The 24,516-nt window shown below is 37.1% G+C and overlaps 1 protein-coding gene across 7 annotated transcripts in view; it reads left to right on the forward strand.

The window, feature by feature from the left end:
• Positions 1-24,516, forward strand: part of PRKDC (protein kinase, DNA-activated, catalytic subunit) — a 219,931-nt gene that overhangs the window by 159,682 nt on the left and 35,733 nt on the right. For all 7 annotated transcript variants that reach the window (XR_012020234.1, XM_072804689.1, XM_072804690.1 and 4 more), the window contains 4 exons: positions 709-933; positions 1,830-1,938; positions 3,692-3,803; positions 19,150-19,339. Coding sequence is in view for 6 of the 7 variants with exons in the window: in XM_072804689.1 (XP_072660790.1) it covers positions 709-933; positions 1,830-1,938; positions 3,692-3,803; positions 19,150-19,339 (636 nt within the window). In the remaining variant the exon portion in view is untranslated. The remainder of the gene's footprint in view (positions 1-708; positions 934-1,829; positions 1,939-3,691; positions 3,804-19,149; positions 19,340-24,516) is intronic.

Raw genomic sequence — 24,516 nt, forward strand, 5'->3', positions numbered from 1 at the left:
GCCCTGAGACCAAGATTGGCGCTGAAACCAGGAGCCGGATGCTTAACCAGCAGCACTACCAGATGAACTAGAATTATTTTTCAGGTCACTGAGATAAATGTTTTAGATGGTTAGCTATTTTCTAATTAGTGAAGTTGTTTAAAACTTTAAAAAAAAAATAGCAGTAGTTTTGAAATATAGGATATTTATAAAACCTGACCCCCCCACGAACTCCATAATATTGTTAAATCACTTACCACTTTTGGCTAACACTTTCCAAATAAATGGGAGGCATTGAAAAATAAATATTAACACCCATCCTATGACTACATGGAAGAATATTTCATGGTGTCTTTATCCTGAGTAGCCTTGACCCCTGGAGTGGGACAGTTCCCCTCCCATGGTATAGCCCCAACTCTTGGAGGGAAGCAGCTTACTTGGTCCCCACAATGCAGCTGTCCTCACTTGTATGTAATTTCCAATGATCTTTTAGCTTTAAAAGTGGTTTCCGTTTTCTATAGGACATGTTCCTGTGTATTTTGTGGTTACATAATGAATAATTTTAAGTGAACATGTTTTAAAAATTGTAGTTTTAGGTTTGAAACATCAGACACCATCACTTTAGCTCTAAATCTTAACCTAAAAAATTATTCCAAAGGATATTATAAAATAATTAGGCATATTCATACTAGCTTTCTAAAGTTACAAGTAGAATCTTCTGTTTCTTAGGAGACCTATCTACCTTACATGATCCGCAGCAAGCTGAAGTTATTGCTACAAGGGGAGGCTGACCAGTCCCTGCTGACATTTATTGATGAAGCTGTGAACAAGGATCTTCAGAAGGCTCTTATAGAGCTGCATTATAGTCAAGAGTTGAGTCTTCTTTATATCTTACAAGATGACATTGACAGAGCCAAATATTATATTGAAAATTGCATTCAGATTTTTATGCAGGTAATAAATGAATTAAAAAAAATCAAGTGAAAACTTTCCTTTACTATTTGATACCACCCATTTTCTTCTTTTCTATTCTTCCAGTTTCTTCTAAAATCTCTTCACTCTGTCTTACTGCATTTTTAATCCGCCCTCCCCCCCCCCTTTTTTTTTTTTTGCTTTTCCTTAGGTTTTTTTATCTTTCTCACACTGTTAAAGAACACTTGTGTAGACTTTTCATCTGGATTGGCTGAGTGGAAGTTTGATTGTTTTGTGGAGAAAATGAACTAATCTTAGCTGTTCATTTACTACCATTGTGCCTTCTTTCCTTTTATGAGAATCTTCTGATATTTGTTTTTAAATTCAGTGTCTTTATAGAACCTGTTAACATTTATCATTGGCTTATATTGACCATAGAAGCATAACCATTCATTGCCTTTGATTTTTATTTATTATTTATTTTTTAAGTAGACTCGTGCCCAATTTGGATCTATTGTGAACTCACAACTGTGAGTTCAAGACGTGAGCTGACGTCAAGAGTTGGTCATTCAACCAACCCAGATGCCCCAAATTTTGAATTTGTTCTGTTCAAGGGGAAGTTTATCAAAGAAGGAATTGGCTTCTGTAGTTGGCAGTTCTATATTATAAGATATTGTTAGTTTTAAAAATTGGTGGTGAATAGAGGCAACAATGCCTAATTATATATTGATATGTGACTAAAATTTGACTAAAAACCAAAATTATTTTTAAAACCTTAGACCATTTGTTAATTGCTTCTGTGTGCTAACTGGTAACTGCTCTAAGATACATTGTGTAATTGATATAGGATAGTTGCTGTATTTCACATTTTAGGGAGCTATATTGAAATTTAAAGTAATAAATTGATTTCTAAACAGTGTTAAATATTTTTTTTCTAGAATTACTCAAGTATTGATGTCCTCTTACACAGAAGTAGACTCACCAAATTGCAGTCTGTACAAACTATGATAGAAATTCAGGAGTTCATCAGTTTTATAAGCAGACAAGGTAATTTTTTTCACCTACCACTTTTTTCTTTTATAATTTTGGAAAAGTTTTGATGTGATTTTTTTTACTTAGTGAAAGGACAGGTTTCTTATGTATGGGTTAGAAAATACCTTGAGTTCATTCTACAAATACATATTTTGAGATCATTGAAATAAAGTCTAGGCACTGGAGATGCAAAGTCAAATAAAATGTATTGCCTTGCTTGAAAAAGCTTTCAAAAGAGTGAGGTAATCCCCACATGATGTGATCCTTACTGAGGCAGAGGGATAGCCCATGTCAAATATGGGTAACAGAATGTGCCCTGGACTGAAGGGTGCAGGAGGCTCCTGGAGGAAGGGCCTGAGTTGGGTATAGAAGAGTCAGGGGGACTTGCAGAGAATTTGCCTTATAGAAGGGCTGCAGTGTCTTGGATGGGCTGAAAGTTCAGTGACTGGGTGCCACATGCCCTGGCCTGAGGGGAGGTGAAGCTGCTGGCAGCAGTGTGCAAACCCTGAAGGTCTTTCCGAAGCCAACAGGAGATTTTATTCTGTCACCTACGAGACACCACCCAGAGTCAAAGGGAAAGAATACATCTTTGCATCAGTTATATGTCTTAGTTATAAAGTAGAATTCAACTTGTATGCTAAATAATTAAAAATAAAAATGAAAGACTCTCAGAGTACTAATAAAAATGGATATTTATATATATCTACAACTATTCATACTCTGCTTTAAATTTGGAGAATTCTTTTTCAAGTACATATTGTTAATGCAGATCATTAAGTGTTTTCTACTTTCCAGGACTTATGTTAATCTCCTTTTTCTCTTTTACATAGTTTTTATGACAGCCTCGTGAAATTTAGATTTTTTTCCTTCTCATTTTACAGAAACATAGGTTATTAAATAGCTTACCTAAACTAATAAGTGAAAGATCCTAATCTTGAACCCAGGACTGTCCTATTTAAGCTTGTGTTCTTAACCGCTGCTTTCCCACCAACAGAAAGAGAAAACTAAAGCTTTAAACAGTAGTAATGTAAAATTTAAATTTCCTGAGGGTTATCATGAATCTCTTGAGGCCAGATTGCTTTGGCTGTTGTTATCATGTAATCCTGTGCACATACCAAGGTCTGGGGCAGTATTTTCAACACAGTGAGTGTCTCCAGCTTAAATGGTGAATATTCACACAAATGACATAAACCAAGGTAAGTATCCCTATGCTGATTCAGATCAGATTTTGCCAACAAGAAAATTGGCTGCAGCCCTATGAAAACTCTTCAGGTTTCAGAACTTTCTAGATCTTGGAATTGTGGATGAAGGACTGTGAACCTATGCTAAGTGTAAAAATTACATATGTTTGTTTCCCCAGTTTTACTCTATGTCCTTAAAAAATTGAATTTTGGGGATGCCTGCGTGGCTCAGCGGTTGGGTGTCTGCCTTCGGCTCAGGTCGTGATCCCGGGATCCGGGATCGAGTCCCACATAGGACTCCTGTGACGAGCCTGCTTCTCCCTCTGCCTATGTCTCTGTCTCTCTCTCTCTCTCTCTCTCTGTGTGTGTCTGATGAATAAATAAATAAATCTTTAAAAAAAATTGAGTTTTGATGTCAAAATATATTAGATTTACTGTGATAAGTTTTTGTTTCTGTAGTGAAAGACGAAACAATTTTAATTTGGACAAGAAATTTGAATTAAGTTTCTGTTTACTAACAGTAGCCCAACTTTGTAAATTGGTCTTGTCATTGAGCTGTGGATATAGTCATCTTCTAATATTTTTAGGTAATTTATCATCTCAAGCTCCCCTTAAGAGACTTCTAAAATCCTGGACAAACAGATACCCGGATGCTAGAATGGACCCAGTGCACATCTGGGATGACATCATCACCAATCGGTAAGATGTGATCTTTTCAATCTGAATCTGGATTTTTTTCTGAAATTGCCAGAAAGGCTTCTCTCCAAAACTGTGGTTTAGGAGAATGTGGGGTTTGAGTGTAGATAGTTCTTATCTTGCTGATTTCCCCCGTAAGTTGTTCTCAGAAGACTCTGCGTGTCAACAGTTCCTTTGCCCCAGCTTGTCCCCTGTGAGAGGATTTCTTTTTTCTTTTCTTTTCTTTTCTTTGTTTTTTTTTTCTTTTTTTTTTTTATTAAAGATTTTATTTACTCATTCACGAGAGAGACAGAGAGAGACAAGTGGAGAAGCAGGCTCCATGCAGGGAGCCCGACGTGGGACTCGATCCTGCGAAGGCAGGCACTAAACCACTGAGCCACCCAGGGATGCCCTGTGAGGGGATTTTTGCCCACTGACATTGACTTCATCGTGTGCCGAGAGGTTGATTATGAATATCCTTCTGGCAGTGAAAGAAGGCAGGGGGGCAGCCCCGGTGGCATAATTATGTTCTGAACCATTTGAAGTTAAGTTGCATATGTATGTCTTTTTAGCTCTTCATCATTTCCTAAGAGAAAGGGTGTTCTCTTATATAACCTCAGTTCAATAATAACTTTGCTATTTTCATTTTCATTTTATTTTTTTTAAAGATTTTATTTATTTATTCACGATAGACCTAGAGATAGAGAGAGGCAGAGACACAGGCAGAGGGAGAAGCAGGCTCCATGCCAAGAGCCTGACGTGGGACTCGATCCCGGGACTCCAGGACTGTGCCCTGGGTGGAAGGCAGGCACCAAACCGCTGAGCCACCCAGGGATCCCCTATTTTCATTTTTAATCTACAGACCCAATTTCACATTTGTCAGGAGTCCTATTAATGTTCTTTAAAGCATTTTCTCCATGTCTTAGACAGAATCCAGTCCAGAATCTCATACAGCATTTAGTCAATATGTCTTTCTGGCCTCTTAATCTGAAACACTTCCTCAGCTATCTTTCATGAAATTGACGTTTTAGAAGAATGTTCATCAATTTGGATTTGATGAACTGTATATTCTCACAGATTCAGTGAAATACTAGTGAAAATACTACTTAAGTGAAGTATTCTCAGGGTATCACATCTAGAAGCACAGTGTTCACATGGTTTTTACTGGAGATAGTAATTTTGATTGTATGGTTAAAAAACTCTCTCATATGAAAAGATGGTCAGCATCACTCATTGTTAGGAAAATACAAATTAAAACTATAATGAGATATCACCTTACACTTGTCAGAATGGCTAAAATCAACAATACAAGAAATAACAGGTATTGGTGAGGATACAGAGAAAGGGGAAACCACTTGCACTGTTGGTAGAAATGCAAACTGGTGCAGCCTCTGTGGAAAACCGTTAGGAGGTTCCTCAAAAAGTTAGAAGTACCATGCAATCCAGCAATTGCACTAGTAGGTATTTACTCAAAGAATACAAAAATAATAACTCAGAGGGATACCTGCATGCCAGTGTTTATAGCAGCATTATTTATGATAGCCAAAGTATGGAAACAGCCCAGGTGTACATCCACTGACAGACAAATGAATAAAGAAGATGTAGTATATACAAATACAGTGAAATATTAGCCATAAAAAGGAACAAAGTCTTGCCATTTGCAATAACTTGGATGGAGCTAGAGAGTATTATATTAAGCAAAATAAGTCATTCAGAGAAAGACAAATACCATATTTATTTCACTCAAATGTGCAATTTAAGAAACAAAACAAACAAGCAAAGGGAAGTAGAGAAGCAAGCCAAGAAACAAACTCTTAACTATAGAGAACAAACTAATGGTTACCAGAGGGATGATGAGCTGGGGGATGGGTGGGATAGGTGATGAGGATTAAGGAGTACACTTGTTGTGATGAGCACCGTAATTTATATGGATGTGTTGAATATATTATACATCTGAAATTAATGTAACATTGTGTGTTAACTAACTGGAATTAAAATAAAAACTTTAAATGTATACACACACATACATACATACATACATACATACATACACACACAAGAACATTAAAAAGCAGAACTCAGAGAAAATATTGTCTGGTCTCTCCAGTGAATAACGCTTGGGAATTTTTGTTGTTTCAATGCCTAATTTTTTTCCTTTGCAACTAATTAACAGGGTGAGAGATGCTTTGAATATGCATATATCCTGTTTCTCATAAGACTTAGCCATCTATATTTTATATCTGTGAATGACTTTTGGCTGAAACCAATCTTGACATTGATCATTGCAAGGTGATGATTTTCTAACTCCATGTTTATCAGTCTACATCTTAGTGTAAAGAAGAGGCTTATCTTTTCCATCTATTTATTTATTCATTTACTTAAATTTTATTTACTTAGATTTAGTTATTCATATTCTATATGAATCATGGATTCCAATTTTATTTAATGGAATATAATCCATTACTGTTCTTATTTCATGTTGAGATTGTCTCAGATTTGGCCAGCAGGATCCCCTTCAAGCTAATATTACAGGCACATCTTGCAAAATTATTCTGTTTTTTCTAGAAATGCACAGTTTTATTTCTTACATTTGGGTCTGTGATCCAAGGATAATATTTGTAGATGGTATGAGGTGGGTAGATGCTATGATGTTTATATAGTTTTTTCATATTGCTGTCTAGTTGTCTAGTCCCATTGTTGTCTTTTCATAATTGAATTGCCTCAGCACCTTTTTTGAAAATCAATGACTATATGTATATGGATCTGTTTTTGAATGCACTGTGCTATTCCTTGTTTGTATATATATTTTTTTTCATATATCAACTCTCTTCATTACTGTTGCTTTATATTGTTTTGAATCATGTAGGGTAAGTACTCTAACTTAGTTTTTCTTTATGAAAATTGCTGTAGTTTAGGTTATTTATATCTATATATACATTTTAGAAACTACTTGTCAATTTCTTCCAAAAACAATCAGAATTTGGGATTTTGTTGACTGTAGGTCAAGTTTGGGAATTGCCATCTTAACAATATAGAGTTATACAATTCATGAATATTTTATGTCTATTTAGGTTTATTTAGGTTTCTTCCAAAAAATTTTTTTTGTTTCATTTTAATTATGCTCTTAATTCCCTTTATCTGTTTCACCCATGCACCACCCACCTCCCCTCTGGCAGCCACCAGTATGTTTGCTGTATTTAAGAATCTGTTTTTTTGGGGTTTTTTTTGTTTCTTAAATTCCACATACAAATAAAATCATATAGTACTTGTTTTTCTGTGACGGATTTCATTTAGCATTATACTCCTTAGGTACATCCACTTTATTGCAAATGGCAAGATTTTATTCTTTTTTATGACTGCATAATATTCCATTGTATACATACCACATCTTCTGTATCCATTCATCTATCAGTGGACTCTTAGGCTGCTTCCATGTGGTGGCTCTTGTAAGCATTGCTGTGATAAACATATGAGTGCCTTTATCTTTCCAAATTAGTGTTCTCATTTTCTTTAGATACCCAGTAGTGAAGTTGCTGGATCATATGGAAGCTCTATTTTTAATTTTTTGAGGAACCCTCATATTGTTTTCCATAGTGGCTGTACCAATTTGTATTCCTACCAGCAGTGCATGAGGATTTCTTTTTCTCCACATCTTCACCAACACTTGTTATTCTTGTGTTTTTATTTTGGTGATTCTGACAGGTGTAAGGTAATATCTTATCGTGGTTTCGATTTGCATTTCCCTGATGATGAGTAATGTTGAGCATCTTTTTGTGTGTCTGTTGGCCATCTGTATGTCTTTTTTAGAAAAATGTTTATTCAGGTCCTCTGGCTATTTTTAAAATCAGATAATTTGCTTTTTTTAGTATTGAGTTATATAAGTTCTTACATATTTTGGATAACTCCTTATCAGATATATTATTTGTAAACATATTCTCCCATTCAGTAGGTTGCCTTTTTTTTTTCGTCCTTGGTTTCCATCATTGTGCAAAAGTTTTTTACTTTGATATAGTCCCAATAGTTTATTTTTCGCTTTTGTTGCATTTGCCAGAGGAGGCATATCTAGAAGAAGGATTCTATGGCTGATGTCAAAGATATTACTACCTATGTTTTCTTCTGGGAATTTTCAGAGTTAAGCCTTTGAAAAGAGACAGGGGCAGTTAATCCATTTTGAGTTTATTGTTGTATATGTTATAAACAGTGATCTAGTTTCACTCCTTCACATATAGCTGACCAATTTTCCCAGCATCATTTGCTAAAGAAACTGTCTTTTCCTCATTGTATAATCTTGCCTCCTTTCTCATAGATTAATTGACCATATGATAAGGATGGGTTTATTTCTGGACTTTCGGTTCTTTTTTTTTTTAATTTTTTTAAAAATTTATTTATGATAGTCACACAGAAAGAGAGGCAGAGACACAGGCAGAGGGAGAAGCAGGCTCCATGCACCGGGAGCCTGACGTGGGATTTGATCCCGGGTCTCCAGGATCGCGCCCTGGTCCAAAGGCAGGCGCTAAACCGCTGTGCCACCCAGGGATCCCTGGACTTTCGGTTCTGTTCCATTGATCTGTGTGTCTGTTTTTTGTGTCTGTATGACACTACTTTGACTACTATAGCTTTGTTATATATTTTGAGGTCTGGGATTCTGATACCTTCAGCTTTATTCTTCTTTCCCAAGATTGTTTTGGCTATTTGGAATCTTTTGTGGTTCCATCTGCATTTTAGTATTCTTTGTTCTAGTTCTGTGAAAAATGTTTTTGGTATTTATTTATTTGTTTTAAAAGATTTCATTTATTTATTCATGAGAGACACAAAGAGACAGGGGCAGAGACACAGGTAGAGGGAGAAGCAGGCTCCATGCAGGAAGCCCGATGTGAGACTCGATCTCTGGACTCTGGGATCACACCCTGAGTCAAAGGCAGTTGCTCAACTGCTGAGCCATCCAGGCATCCCATGTTTTTAGTATTTAGGTAGGGATTGCATTAAATCTCTAGATTGCTTTGGGTAGTATGAACATTTTAACAATACTGAATCTTCTAATCCATGAGGATGGGATATCTTTAGTTTGTGTCATACTCACTTTTAAAATCAATGTTTTATAGTTTGCAGTGTTCAGATCTTTCACCTCCTTGGTTTAGTTTATTCGGTATTTTATTCCTTACAGTACATTTATTTGTAATTAAGATCGTTTTCTTAACTTCTTTTACTACTACTTCATTATTAGTGTATAGAAACAAAATAGGTTTCTGTATATTAATTTTGTATCTGCAACTTTATTGACTTCATATAATAATGCTAATAATTTTTTGGTGCATCATTATGGTTTCTATGTATAGTATGTCATCTGCAAATAGTGAAAGTTTTACTTCTTCCTTTAATTTCAGTGACTTTATTTTTTCAGTAAAGGTGTCTTTTGTTAGATTTGTTACTAGGTATTTTATGTTTTTCAGCAGTGTTCCAATTATTTGCCATTCATGTTTTCTGAAAGTTTTATCATGCATGAGTGTTGAATTTTATTAAATGCTTTTTCTGCATCTGTTTAATTGATCATATACTTTTTCTCCATTTATGTTTTTAGGTCTATCATCAGATGTTTTGTCTATAGTGTTGTACACAAACATTGCTTCCTTAATGATGCTCTGTTTGGATTATCTGTCCATTTTTGAAAGTGAGATCTTAAAGTCTCTAGCTATTATTGTATTGCTGTCTAATTTTCCTTTCAATATTTGTTTTATATATTTACATGCTCCAGTGATAGGTGCATAAATATTTTACAGTTGTTATATTTTCCTGACCACTTTATCATTATAAATGAACTTTGCATCGTTTTACAATTGTTAGCTTAAAGTCTGTTTTGTCTGATTTAGTATAGCTACCTCTGATTTGTGTGTGTGTGTGTGTGTGTGTTTGTGTGTGTGGCTACCATTTGCTTGAAATATCTCTTTCTATGCCTTCACATGTAGTCATTGTTGTCTTTAAAGCTAACATGAATCTCTTGTATGGAGCATATTGTTGGATTTTGGTTTTTAATCCCTTCACCTATTCTGTGTGTTTTGGTTGGAGAATTTAACCCATTTACATTTAAAGTAGGTATTGATAGGTAAGGGTTTACTTTTGCCATTTTATTCTCTGACAGTTTTGTAGATCTGTTCCTTGCTTCTTTGTCTTTTGTGATTTGGTGATTATTTGTATGTATATACTTTGAATTCTTTATCATGATCTTTTGTAATTACTGAGGCCTTTCTTTGTGTTTACCACGAGGCTACATAAAATATCTTCTAATATCCTATTAAAACTGACAACAACTTAACTGCAATAGAATTTTTAAACTTTATGCTTTTATTTCCTTATGATCCTCACATATTAGGTTGTTGATGTTATAATTTAATTTTTATATTGTACATCTAATAGATTATTATGGTTATTTTTTAATACATTTGTTTTTTAATTAATTTTTAAAAGATTTTATTTGTTTATTCATGAGAGACACAGAGAGTCAGAGACATAGAAAGAGAAGTAGGCTCCCTGTGGGAGCCTGATGAGGGACTCGATCCCAGGAACCTGGGTTTACACCCTGAGCTGAAGGCAGACACTTAACCACTGAGCCACCCAGGCATCCCTGTATTTTTAATTTAAACGGACATTGTAGGTGAATTATACACCACTATTGCCATATTAGAGAATCTGACTTTGGCTCTGTATTTATTTTAGCAGCAAATTTTATATAACTTCACATGTTCTTATGATGTTAATTAGTAGTGGTTTATTTCTGCTTGAAAAACACCCTTTAGCATTTCTTATAAGCCAGGTTTAGTGGTGATAAACTCCCTTAACTTTTGCTTGTTCAGGAAAGTCTTTCTCCTTCATTTCTGAAGGACAAGTTTGCCACGTATAGTATTCTTGGTTGACATGTTTTTTTCTTTCAATATTTTGAATATATCATTCCATTGTCTTCTGGCCTGAAAAGTTTAAAAAAGTTTCTTTTGAGAACTCCACCTGTAATCTTAGGGAGGTTACTTTTTATGTGATGTGCTGCTTTTCTCTTGCTACCTTCAGAAAGTCTGTCTTTGACTGTTGACAATTTAATTATGTGTCTTGGTGAGCCCTGTTTGAATTCAGTCTACTTGAGGTCCTTTGGGCCTCATGGGTCTGGAAATCCATTTCTCTGCCCAGGTTTGTGAGAAGTTTTCAGCCATTATTGTTTTAAATATACTTTATAGCCCTTTCTCTTCTCTTAGGATTCCCATAATGTATTTATTGTTTTATTTATGCTGTCCCAGAAGTCCAGAGACTTTCTTCACTCTATGTTTGTTTGTTTGTTTGTTTGTTGTCTGTTTTGGCTTCTCTGGATAATTTCACTGATTCTTCTGCATGGTCAAATCTGTTTTTGAAGCTTTCTATTCATCAATTCAATCTTAGTATCCTTTGGCTCTAGGATTACTGGTTTTTGGTTTTCGTTTTGTTTTATGGTCTCTATTTTTTGTTGTTGTTGAACTTCTCATTTTGTTCATGCATTGTTTTCCTAATTTTGTTTAGTTATCTATCTCTGTGTAATTCACTAAATTTCCATAAAAGCATTATTCTGAATTCTTTTGCTGACAGTTTATAGATGTCCGTATCTTTAGGGTCATTTGTTATAGCTTTATTATTTTCCTTTGATTGTGTCATGTTTACCCACTTTCATAATCCTGATTATTTACATTGGTATCTACACATTTAAGTAAGTTATATCCTCTTCTAGAATTTGCAGGTTCACTTTGACAGAAAGAGTCCTTCACCAGTCAGCTTAGCTTGGGGTTCTGGATATGTCAGCTGTAGCATCCTTGAGGAGGTTGGGATTACTCCTAGCATATTTTTTAGGGTGAAGCCACTGCCCAAGTTGTAAGGCTGGGTTGGAGTGGTTGCCAACAGCTGAAAAGAGCGAGTGACTTGGTTCCCTGCTGACGTGAAGCTGTAGGATGGGCTCTGCAGTTTCCTTTATTCTCTGGTCAGTCTTCTAGATAGTCAGGACTAGGTACTATACTCAGCATTAGGCAGGGCTCTGAATTAACTTCCTCTTACCCTGAGGTGAGACAGCACACTGGCCCCAAGGCCAGCAGAGCCTTGTCTGGGAGGCCCAGATCAGGCATGGATGGGCTGTATTTTCCTGCCAGAGGGAGCACGTTTTGCTCTGCAGGGAGGGAGAAGTACTGGCTATGCTCTTTGCTCTGGTACTACTCTATGTGGGGTTATAGGATGGGCTGTACAGTTTCCTGTGTGCTCTGGGCAGGCCAGCTGAAGGTACTTGCTGTTTAAACAAGTGAGTTTCCCTGCCAGTGTGCACAACCATTGTACAAGTGCCAAGATGGGCAGATTTCTTGTTTGGAAACCATATTAAGCAGAACTCTGTGCTGAGTTCTGTGGCCTAAGAAGCCACCATCTTGGCTCTATAGATGGGTGGGCCACCTGCCAGGTCCTCTGCTCATGTGCTCCTGTAATCACAGTTGCAGGAGAGACTGTGCATATTCCTGGGAGCTCTGATTAAGCTAGAGCCTGTATTCAGCAGCAGTGGGGTTATACATTAGCTTCTTGTGTGGTTGGGATTGAGAAACAGACCTTTTGTGCTAGCAGGGCCCTTTGTTTAGGAGACCAAATCAGGCAGAGCTGTGCACCAAGATCTCTGGTCAGAAGGGTCAGCATATTGGCTCTGTAGACAGAGGGCTGCTGCTTGGGCTCTCCATTCAAGCGCCAGTTGCATGGTTGGCTGCACAGATGCCTAGGAACTCTGGTGAAGGTTCTTGATTGGCAGGGTTGGAGGTTGTATTCAGCAGTAGGTAGGGCTACTAATGAGATCCTTGCCTGAGTGGGGGACACAGAACAGATACCAAAGCAGGCAAGGCTCTCATTGGGAAGCAATTTAGGCAGAACTGTGTGGCAATTGTGGCCACTGGCTTGACTGCAAATAGGTAGGACTTTCTGCTTTTGTGAACTTGCTGCTCTAGTGGTTCTGGGCTGAGCAGCTTCCCAGGTGCTCCAGTCACGTCTCATGGTCAAGCAGGACAGGACCAAGACCGACATTCAGAAATAGGTGGAGCTGTTTATTAGCTTCCCTGCCCAGGCAGAGTGGCTTTTTGTTTGGGGTCTAACATCAGGTAGACCTGCACCCTACCTAGTTCCCTAGTAACACTGGGCCACTGTGTAGGCTCTGCAGATGAGCCAAGTAGATTAGAATTTCTACTTGGGCATTGCTATGAGTAGGAACTCTGGCTGCCAAAATCTGAGTGCTGGTTGCTTAAGCCTACTCCCCCCTTTTTTTTGTCACAGTCTGATCCCCAATGATCAAGCCCTACTGTAGCTTCCCTCATGATCTCTGTCAGATGAGACCCAAGTGGGCTTCCTGTTTCACAAGCTACAACACTGAGGTAGCTGAGTGTCCATCCTGAGCTCTTTTTTCCCTACTGGAACAACTGCACTTGAGGCGGGGGTGCCTCTTGGTGTGGTCCTGTCCCAGCCTGAGGTAGGGACCATGCAGTCATACAGTAGCTACTCCTTTTTCCCTTCCAATGCTGTCTGTCTCTGTGGTCTGTGTCTCTGTGTCTCTCCTCACACAGGCTTAACTCTCTGTGCTAAGATTTTCTCAATGGTGTCTTGTCCATGAATAGTAATTAGGTGGATGTTTTTTTGTTTTGGGGGTTTTTTGTGAGGGAGACTGAAGTCAAGAATGACCTGTGTCACTATCTTGATGACATCATTTTTCCTTATGCTTTAATACATTGACTGCTTTTTGAATATGAAACATGTTGAATTTTGGTGGTAAACCTTGTGTGATTACAGCGATCCCTTTTATATATTCTTAGATTTGCTAACATTTTGTTAAGAATTTTAGTGTCTTTATTCAAGTGGGATATTGGTTAGTAATTTTCTTTTTTACAATGTCTTTGTCAGGTTTTGGCATTAGGTCCCCAAGTTCGGACCTGTTCCCTTCTCTATTCTTTGAAAAAAGTTTATGTAAGATCCTTCTTATTTCTTACATGAATATTTGATAGAATTCACCAGTGAGACGTTATATGGTCCTGGAGTTTTCCTTTGGGGAAGATTTTTGATAATGCCTATAATTTCTTCAGGAGATACAGGCAATTTAAATATTCTATTTCTTTTTGTGTCAACTTTATTAAATGGTATTATTCAGTATACTTTTCTATTTCATTTAAGTTGTCCAGTTGTTTGCAGAAAGTTGCTCATATTATTCTCTTATTTATTTATTTTTATTACTTGGAGTGTCTGTGGTGGTAACCTATTTTTCATTCCTGATATTGGTGATTTTTATTCTAGATCATTCTAACTAGAGGTTTGTCAGTTCTGTTGATCTTCTCAAAGGACCAGCTTTTGACTTTGCTAATTTTCGTTATTATCCTGTGTTCTATGTCACTGATTTCTGGCCTCATCTTTAGTATTTTCTTCTTTCAATTTATTTTTTACTTACTTTGCTCTTTTTTTTTTTTAACAGTGGAAACTTTGATGTTGATTTTATACTTTTATACTTTTATACTTTTTTCCCTTTATATAAGCATTTAAAGTTACATGTGTCCCTCTGTTTTAGCCACATATTGCAAATATTGATATATAGTATTTGCATTGTCATTTAGTTTAAAATATTTTCTAATTCTCTGGGGCTCCTGGGTGGCTCAGTTGGTTGAGCATCTGACATCATATTATGATCTCAGGGTTATGGGATCAAGCCCCATGTTGGGCCTTGCACTCAGCAGGGAGTCTGCTTGAAATTCCTTCCCTCTCCCTTTGCACTGCCCCCTTGCTTACACATATGCTTTCTCTAAAACAAATAAATAAGTAATTTAAATATTTTTTCTAATTCTCATGTGATTTCGTTTTTGATCCTTGAAATAGTTTATTAGTGTTTAATTTTCAAATAGATGAGGGGGTTTTTGTGTTTTTGTTTTTGTTTCTCATTGATATCTAAAGTAATTCCACTGTAGTCACAAAACTATGGTTTTAGCTTTTTAAAATATATTGAGACTTGTTTTACAGTTTAGCATATGGTCTATTTTAGTAAATGTACTATGTGTACTTGAAAATCCTGTATATGTTATGCAGTTCTTAGATGTACCATTTGTAAACTTCGATTAGATCAAGATGGTTGATGGTATTTTTCAGAAGTGTATGTCTTTATTAATTAATTAATTAATTTATTTATTTTTGTCTATCTTAAGCAGCTGCTAAAATAGGGATTTGAAAATCTCTTACTATGACTGTGGAATTGTCTACTTTTTAATTTCTATTTTTACTTTTTGTATTTTGAACTTTGTTAGTAGGCATATACATATTTGTTAGTAGGCATATACATAATTGCTAGGTCATCCTGATAAAAATGTCCTTTTTTTCATTGTCTTGAAATGTGTGTGTGTGTGTGTGTGTATATATATATATATATATATTTCATATATGTATGAAGTAGCATATAGTGAAAACACTAATAGATAAAATTATATTTTTGCTTTAAATAGTCATGCATAGTGGAAAGAACTTAGGAGACAAGAAATCGTTTTATACTTATTATTTCTGATGATCATTGTTGATTTACAAAGATGCTATTTTCCTCCGGTATCTTTTCCCTTTGGCTGAAAATTTTCCTTTAAGCAGTTCTTGTAAGTTAGGCCTGCCTCTGATGAATTCTCTTAGTTTTCCTCTGAAGATACCTTTATTTCACTGAATTTCCAGAGGAGTATTTTCTGTGGATGTAGAATTCTGGGTGGATCCCCCTTCCGCCTCAGCAGGATCATTTGGCCTCCATGTTTCTGAAGAGAAAGTTACGATTATTCACATTATTGTTCCCCTGTATGTAATCTTTCATACTTTTGGTTTCAAGACTTTTTTTTATCATTGTTTATCAGCAGTCTGATGTTGATGTGTTTAGGTGTAGTTTCCTTTGGAGTTTCTTGCTTACAGTTCACTGAGCTTCTCAAATTTGTACATTTATGTCACTAAATTTGGGGAATTTTCTGTTACTGTTTCATCAAATATTTTACTCCAATTTTTGTGTCTTTGCAGGCCGCCTGTTATATATTAGGCTTTTTAAAAAAAAGATTTATTTATTTATTTATTTATTTATTTATTTATTTATTTATTTATTTATGATAGAGGGGGTGGGGGCAGAGACACAGGAGGAGGGAGAAGCAGGCTCCATGCTGGGAGCCCGACATGGGATTCAATCCCGGGACTCCAGGATTGCGCCCTGGGCCAAAGGCAGGCGCTAAACCGCTGAGCCACCCAGGGATCCCTATATTAGGCTTTTTAACATTGTCTCACAGGTCCTTGAAGCTCTGTTCATTTTTTTTTTAAGATTTAAGCAGGGGTACTGGGAGAGGGAGAAACAGGCTCCCCACTGAGCAGGGAGCCTAATGTGGGGATTGACCCCAGGACCATGACCTGAACTGAACAGGTGCTTAACCGACTGAGCCACTTAGGTGTCCCAGCTCTGTTCATTTTTATTCAATCTTTTTTCTCTTTATTCTTTTTTTTTTTTATTTTAAGATTTTATTTATTTATTCATGAGAGAGGCAGAGAAGCAGGCTCCATGCAGGGAGCCCGACGTGGGACTCAATCCCAGGTCTCCAGGATCATACCCTGGGCTGAAGGCGGAGCTAAGCTGCTGGGCCACCGGGGCTGCCCTCTCTTTATTCTTCATATTAGATCATTTATATTAAACTATCTTCAAGGTCACTCTTCATTTTCATTTGTTTTAATTCCTCTTTAAGTCTATCCAGTGAGTATTTTATTAATTAGTGTGTTTTTTTCACTTGTAAAATTTTCATTAGGCTTTTTAAATACTTTCTACTGATATAACTGTCTTTTCATTATTTCATGTTATTCTTTGACCTCTTGCAGCATCATTAAAATAGCTGCTTGGGGTACCTGAGTGGCTCAGTTGGTTAAGCATCTGACTCTTGGTTTCAGCTCAGGTCATGGTCTCAGGGTCGTGAGATTGAAGCCTGCATCAGGCTCCACACTCACTTTGGAGTCTGTCCTTTTCCCTGTCCCTCGAGGTATCACTCCACCCCTCACTCACTTTCTGTCTCTCAAATAGATAAAAATTTTTAAAAATAGCTGCTCTAAGGTCCTTTATGATCATTCCAGCTTATGGGTCATCTCCGTTAAATCTGTTGACTCTCTTTTCCACTGAGAATGGATACATTTTCCTGGTTCTTTATATCAGGTAATTTTGGATCTTAGAAATTGTTAATATTATCTTGTGTAGATTCTGAGCTCTAATATAATTCTCAGGAATTACTGCTTTAGCAAGAGGTCAGCCCAGTTAGATTTGGACACTTGATTTACATCTCAGTTCAGGACTCAAGCCTTTCTTCACTGTTACCAGTCAGTCCTGCACATGCATATTTCAGGAGACAGTTTGAAACTTGTGTGATAACATACACAGAATTAGAGGGCCTCTTGTCTGGCTCTCCCTCTTTTAGGATTCCCACTACAGCCTTTGGTCTGCCTAGGCTCCCTTCCAGGTTTCTCTGGGCACAATACAGCAGGGTTCCAGTTGAATCTTAGTCACTCTGCCTACCATACCCTTCAGCAGCCATGGTTATCCTCATGGGAAAAACTGGAAAAAGAAAACCACAAACTCATCCTAATGGCAGTATCTCTCCCACCTTTGAGCTCCCTGCACATAGCAGTCTGCCATCTTGTATTCACTTTTGGTGGTCTCGGGTGGTTGTATTTGGTATTTTATTCAGAGTATTAGTTATCAGCAGGAAGATGGGCTGTAGGATGCTTACACTACTATGTAAGAGGACAAACTCTGTTATTTTTGGAAAGCTGGTTCTCTTCCAGCTCCATCGTCCCCTGTCTGATATAAGAACATGTCATACACTGTTAACACTTCTGTTTTTTAATTTGTTTCTTCTGTCTAGAACTTCATTACCTCTTCTACTTAAATTTGAATGCATTTTTCAAAGCCCAAGAAAAAGTCCATCTCACTTTTTGAAAACTAACCCACTGCCCCTTGTTGCCTCCCTTCCTATTTCTGTGAGCCCGGGGCACTTTACTCATAATGGAGTGTTACATTTATGTTTCAACACGTGCTTCACAATTATTTCATCAAGTATTTATCAATTACCTATCATATGCCAATTTTGCTTGTTTATTATTTTAACTATAAATAATGAAAGCTTAAAAAACAAAGCAACTTTGGGATCCCTGGGTGGCTCAGCGGTTTTGGCGCCTGCCTTCAGCCCAGGGTGTGATCCTGGAGACCCAGGATCGAGTCCTGCATCAGGCTCCTGGCATGGAGCCTGCTTCTCCTTCTGCCTGCGTCTCTGCCTCTCTCTCTCTCTCTCTCTCTCTGTCTTTCATGAATAAATAAATAAAGTCTTTAAAAAACACAAACAAAAAAAAAAAAAAGGAAAGCAACTTTTGGGAGGAGGGAGCCCTTGTGTGTTGGGTAGGGAGGTAGGAATACAGGCAGGTAGATGACTCGTGAGGCTTATATTTTGGGAATAACAACAACAAACAAAGGAGAGATGTATGGGACATGTCAGTCTGTCTGGCCACAGTGTTTCTAAGAAAATGCGAATTAGTCACTGGATGAACAAAAACGTGGTTGATATTGATCACGAATGGATTTTTATGTTAAGGTCCTTGTCAGTGTTATTGACATCAAAATAATGAAAATGAAATCACTAGAACAGTTAGATCTGTAAATTATAATACAAATAAAAATAATTTTATAGCAGTACAGCCTTATCTTTTCATATTCCCAGTGATCATAACCTGTTTGCTGCCTTACATTTTTCACCTTTGGGGTAGGACCTTAGATTGGAGATATGAAAAGAGAAATGGATTCTGCCCCAACATAGAGTATGTCAGCCATTCATTAAAAGAGAACATTGTTCATTTAAATGCTTTATTTTGGGGAGGTATGAGCAATAAATGATATTTGGAAAATATCTTTTAAAGAGTTGGTTAACTAAAAATGGATATTAAGTCTGATACCTAAAAAAATAAATAAATCTTGATACCTAGAGTATACATTTATAGTCTAAAAAATGAGCAAAGAATTTTTTAAAATAATTTATTTTTAGAGAGAGAGTATGTGAGCAAGCAGGTGGGAGAGGGAGTGGAGAGAGAGAATCTCTAGCAGGTTCCCTGCTCAATGTGGAGCCTGGCATAGGGCTTAGTCTCACAACCCTGAGATCACGACCTTAGCTAAAATCAAGAGCTGGATACATAACTGTACCCCCCCAAAATGAGCAAAAATTTAATGACTGTACAATTTCTGTATGTAATGCCATCCAGGAGCTTCCTATATGTCCAAGATTTCTTTCATGAGTCTTTGGCATTAACTCATTTTCTTTGTTTTGTGCAGATGTTTCTTTCTCAGCAAAATAGAGGAGAAACTTACTCTTCCTCTAGGTGATCATAGTTTGTCCATGGATGAAGAGAGAGATTCTAGTGATAAGATGGAAGTGCAGGAACAGGGAGAAGAGGTCTGTTCTCTGATTAAGAACTGTATGTTCTCCATGAAAATGAAGATGGTAGAAAGTGCAAGAAAGCAGGTAGGTTTGTGGTCTTCCATTGTAGCACAGAATTTTCTTAAATTAGCTGTTTTTTAGACTTAGCTTTTCCTTAAAATCTGAAGCCTGAATGTAATTGAGTAGTATCTTTTTCTCTTTAGTCAACTTGAAGAAACACTTAAAATCATCCAGAATACTCTAAAGTTTGTTATACATTAATTAATCATTAGGAAATGATTATTTTCTGTTATTAAAAAAAGAAAATAAATCCGGTATCAGATTTGATCTTGTTTAAAAAAATCAATGATTTCCAGTTAGTTGAAAATCATATTTAGGTTTATTTTGTGGAAATCTGTCATATGATAATAATATCCTTTCTTAATATAAATATGCTTTGCTTATATGTTACATATAAATATATTAAATCTGACTTTTCATGTAATTAAATCACATTTGAATATACTAGGGGAGCTTGCTCATTTAATGACCTGATATTAATAGATTGCTATTATAAACCAAAGAATGTATTCCAGTAGAAATAAGTAACATTTCTGTTCATAAGTGCTCATTTATAGGTTCTTCTTTGAGATGCGTTTTGTATCAGTTAGGAATTTTTATATTTCAAATAACAGAAAATTCATCCCAGAGCAGCCTAAGTGAATAAAAGAAATTTATTAGTTCCCATGAATAAAGAAGTTTAGAAGATCTGGCTTAAAATATACTCTGAACTATTATCATCAAGGGCTTGCTTTCTGTCCTTCAGTTCTCTCTTCTGCCATATGGTTTTGTCCTCAGATTCTTACATATTGGTAAGATAATCTCTGGCAGCTCATCCTTTGTATTTGGAAATGGCTGTAGATGTTTCATATCATTCTTCCTCTACACTACATCTTCTTAGAATTAAAGACAGTTTTTCTCTATTTCTTGCAGAAAAAAAGAATCCTTTTCATTTGCTCTGATTGCAGCTGGGGCCATCTTCAAGGCACACACTAAGGAGGGTCTGTGTGCCTTCTTAGGAAGTTAGGGTACTTGGACCAGATAAAGGGACAATGCATGCTACCTACTGCTATTCAGACTTCTCCAAAGTGAGGGGGAGGGTCCTGATGAGAGAGGGAAAGGAAATGAGCTGCAAGTATATTATTTAGAAATATGTAAGAATCACTAGGATCACTAAAAACCTTTCATATGGCACATTGGCTTTTCTTAGGAATTTTTCAATAATAAGTAAGGGCTAAATAGAGTTAGCTTGATAGAAGTAGTACTACTAGAGGTGAACAGAAAAAAATAGTTCCAGTCTGAAGATTACATAAACCCTTCAGTGCATTCCAGTTTACCAGCCTGTACTTTTCAAAAGAGCAGAATTGAAATTTGAGTTATGCCTCTTCATTACCAAGCACAACATTACATGGTGGAGATACTGTGTTGAATAAAATACAGAACGTAGACAAACAATTATAGTATGATAATACTAAAGGACGGTCACATGGGAAGGACACCTGACTTAGCCTTGTGGGAACAGAGAAAGCTTCCTGGAGTAGTTGGGAACTGAAAGGTGAAATAGGGTGGTGAGAATAACATAAAAGACCCAGGAATTACCCTGAGCATTTAGTTTCCTGAGTGGAGCTACCATTGAACCCCAGCTTCTATATTAGTAGTCCAGTTAATTAATAAGGGCAGCCCCTTAGGTAGTGGAGGTAAGTGGACAGGTTCAAGAAGAAGGAGGTGTGAGTGAGATACTATGATTGGTTCTGTTTGGGAGGGAAAAGTAGGATCCTTGGGGTTCTGCCTGTGTAGCTGGGTGAATGGGAATGCAGGAAAAGGAGCAGTTTGTGGGGCAGATGGTACAATCAGTTTAGGACATAGTGAATATGGGAAGCTGTTAAGCAAGTTGTGTTTTTGTTAGATAATTTGTACATAAGAAATCTAAAGTTCTGAAGAAAAATATCTGTGCTTGCGATAGAGGTCCGAATGCGATCGGCATGTGGACTATCACTGAAGCCACAGGAGTAGATGAGGTGACTGAGACCAGTTGCCAAAATTGGCCTACAGCTTTAGGAGGAGCAAAGGGAGAGATGCCTACAAAGGAGCTGAAATCAAATGGTGACATTACAGTATGACCAAGAAGCTGAGCCCACAGAATTTAGATTACAATTCGATATCAGAAAGCCAATTCAGAAGCACAATTATAAAGCAACTGGTGGCTCTGGAAAAAAGCATAAAGGTTTCAAGAGACTTCATGAAGGCAGAAATTAGATCTAATCAGGCTGAAATTAAAAATCAGTTAAATGAGGGCAGCCTGGGTGGCTCAGCGGTTTAGCACCGCCTTTTGCCCAGTGCGTGATCCTGGGGACCTGGGGTCAAGTCCCACGTCCGGCTCCCTGCATGGAGCCTGCTTCTCCCTCTGCCTGTGTCTCTGCCTCTCTCTCTCTCTGTGTCTCATGAATAAATAAATAAACAAATCTTTAAAAAAAAAAAATCAAATGAGAAGCAATCCAAACTAGAGGTCCTAACGACTAGGGTAAAGGAGGTAGAAGAATGAGTGAGTGACATAGAAGACAAGTTGATGGCAGGGAAGGAAGCTGAGGAAAAAAGAGAAAAACAAAAGACCATTAGGAAAGGTTAAGGGAAATAAATGACAGACTCAGAAGGAAAAATCTACATTTAATTGGGGTTGCAGAAGGTGCCGAAAGCGACAGAGGACCAGAAAGCGTATTTGAACAAATCATAGCTGAAAACTTTCCTAATTTGGGGAGAGAAACAGGCATTCAGATCCAGGAGATAGAGAGATCCCCCCCCCCCAAAAAAAAATCAATAAAAACTGTTCAACACCTTGACATTTAATAGTGAAACTTGAAAATTCCAAAGATAAAGAGAAAATGCTTAAAGCAGCAAGAGACAAGAGATCCCTAACTTATATGGGGAGAAGTACTAGGTTAACAGCAGACCTCTGCACAGAGACCTGGCAGGCCAGAACGGGCTGGCAGGATATATTCAGGGTCCTAAATGAGAAGAATGTACAGCCAAGAATACTCTATCCAACAAGGCTCTCATTCAGAATAGAAGGAGAAATAAAGAGCTTCCAAGATAGGCAGAAACTGAAAGAGTATGTGACCACCAAACCAGCTCTGCAAGAAATATTAAGGGGGACTCTGTAAAAGAAAGAGGAAATCCAAAGAAACAATCCACAAAAATGGACTAAATAGGTATTATGATGACACGACATTCATCTTTCAGTAGTAACTCTAAACGTGAATGGGCTTACAGATCCCATCAAAAGGCGCAGGGTTTCAGACTGGATAAAAAAGCAAGACCCATCTATTTGCTGTCTACAAGAGACTCATTTTAGACCTAAGGATACCTACAGCCTGAAAATAAAAGGTTGGAGAATCATTTTACCATTCAAATGGTCCTCAAAAGAAAACAGGTGTAGCTATCCTCATATCAGATAAAGTTTATCCCAAAGACTGTAGTAAGAGATGAAGAGGGACACTGTATCATACTTAAAGGATCTATCCAACAAGAGGACCTAACAATCATGAATATTTATGCCCCTAATTGGGGAAATGCCAAGTATATCAATTAATAACCAAAGTTAAGACATATTTACATAATAATACACTAATACTGGGAGACTTCAACACGGCGCTTTCTGCAAATGACAGATATTCTAAGCACAACATCTCCAAAGAAACAAGAGCTTTATTATTTTTTTTTTTAATTTTTATTTACTTATGATAGTCACACAGAGAGAGAGAGAGGCAGAGACACAGGCAGAGGGAGAAGCAGGCTCCATGCACTGGGAGCCCGACGTGGGATTCGATCCCGGGTCTCCAGGATCGCACCCTGGGCCAAAGGCAGGCACCAAACCGCTGCGCCACCCAGGGATCCCGAAACAAGAGCTTTAAATGATACACTGGACTAGATGTATGTCACAGATATTTTAGAACTTTACATCAAAATGCAACTGAATACACATTCTTCTCAAGTACACATGGAACTTTCTCCAGAATACACCACATACTGGGTCACAAATCAGGTCTTAACTGATACCAAAAGATTGGGATTGTCCCCTGCATATATTCAGACCATAATGCTTTGAAACTAGAACTAAATCACAAGAAGAAATTTGGATAAAATTCAAACACAGGGAGGTTAAAGCAGGGGGATGCTGCTGAAAGATGAAAGGGTCAACCAGGAAATTAGAGAAGAGTTAAAAAGATTCATGGAAAGTAATGAGAATGAAGATACAACCGTTCAAAATCTTTGGGATACAGCAAAAGCAGTCCTGAGAGGGAAATACATCACAATACAAGCATCCCTCACATAATTAGAAAAAACTCAAATGCACAAGCTAACCTTGCACCTAAAGGAACTGGAGAAACAACAGCAAATAAAACCTACACCCATCAGAAGAAGAGAGTTAATAAAGATTCAAGCAGAACTCCATGAAATAGTGACCAGAAAAAATGTGAAACAGATCAACAAAACCAGGAGTTGGTTCTTTGAAAGAATTAATAAGATAAACCATTAGCCAGACTTATTAAAAACAAAAGAGAAAAGACTCAAATTAATAAAATCACGATTGAAAAAGGAGAGGTCACCACCAATCCCAAGGAAATACAAATGATTTTAAAAACTTATTATGAGCAGCTATACGCCAATAAATTAGGCAATCTAGAAGAAATGGACGCATTTCTGGAAAACCACAAACTCCCAAAACTGGAACAGGAAGAAATAGAAAACCTGAAAAGGCCGATAACCAGGGAGGAAATTGAAGCAGTCATCAAAAAACATCCCAAGTCACAAAAGTCCAGGGCCAAATGGCTTCCCAAGGGAATTCTATCAAACATTTAAAGAAGAAACACTACCTATTCTACTAAAGCTGTTCTGAAAGATAGAAAGAGATGGAATACTTCCAAACTCCTTCTACGAGGCCAGCATCACCTTAATTGCAAAACCAAAGACTCTACCGAAAAGAAGAATTATAACCCAATATCCCTGATGAACACAGATGATAAATTCTCAACAAGATACTAGCCATTAGGATCCAGTAGTACATTAAGAAGATTATTCACCATGACCACATGGGATTTATCCCCAGAATGCAAGGCTGGTTCAACACTTGTAATGCAATCAGTGTGATAGATCATATCAGCAAGAGGAAAAACAAGAACCATGTGATCGTCCCAATAGATGCAGAGAAAGCATTTGACAAAATA

The sequence above is a fragment of the Canis lupus genome, chromosome 28, assembly GCF_048164855.1.
Source record: "Canis lupus baileyi chromosome 28, mCanLup2.hap1, whole genome shotgun sequence".
NCBI lineage: Eukaryota > Metazoa > Chordata > Mammalia > Carnivora > Canidae > Canis > Canis lupus.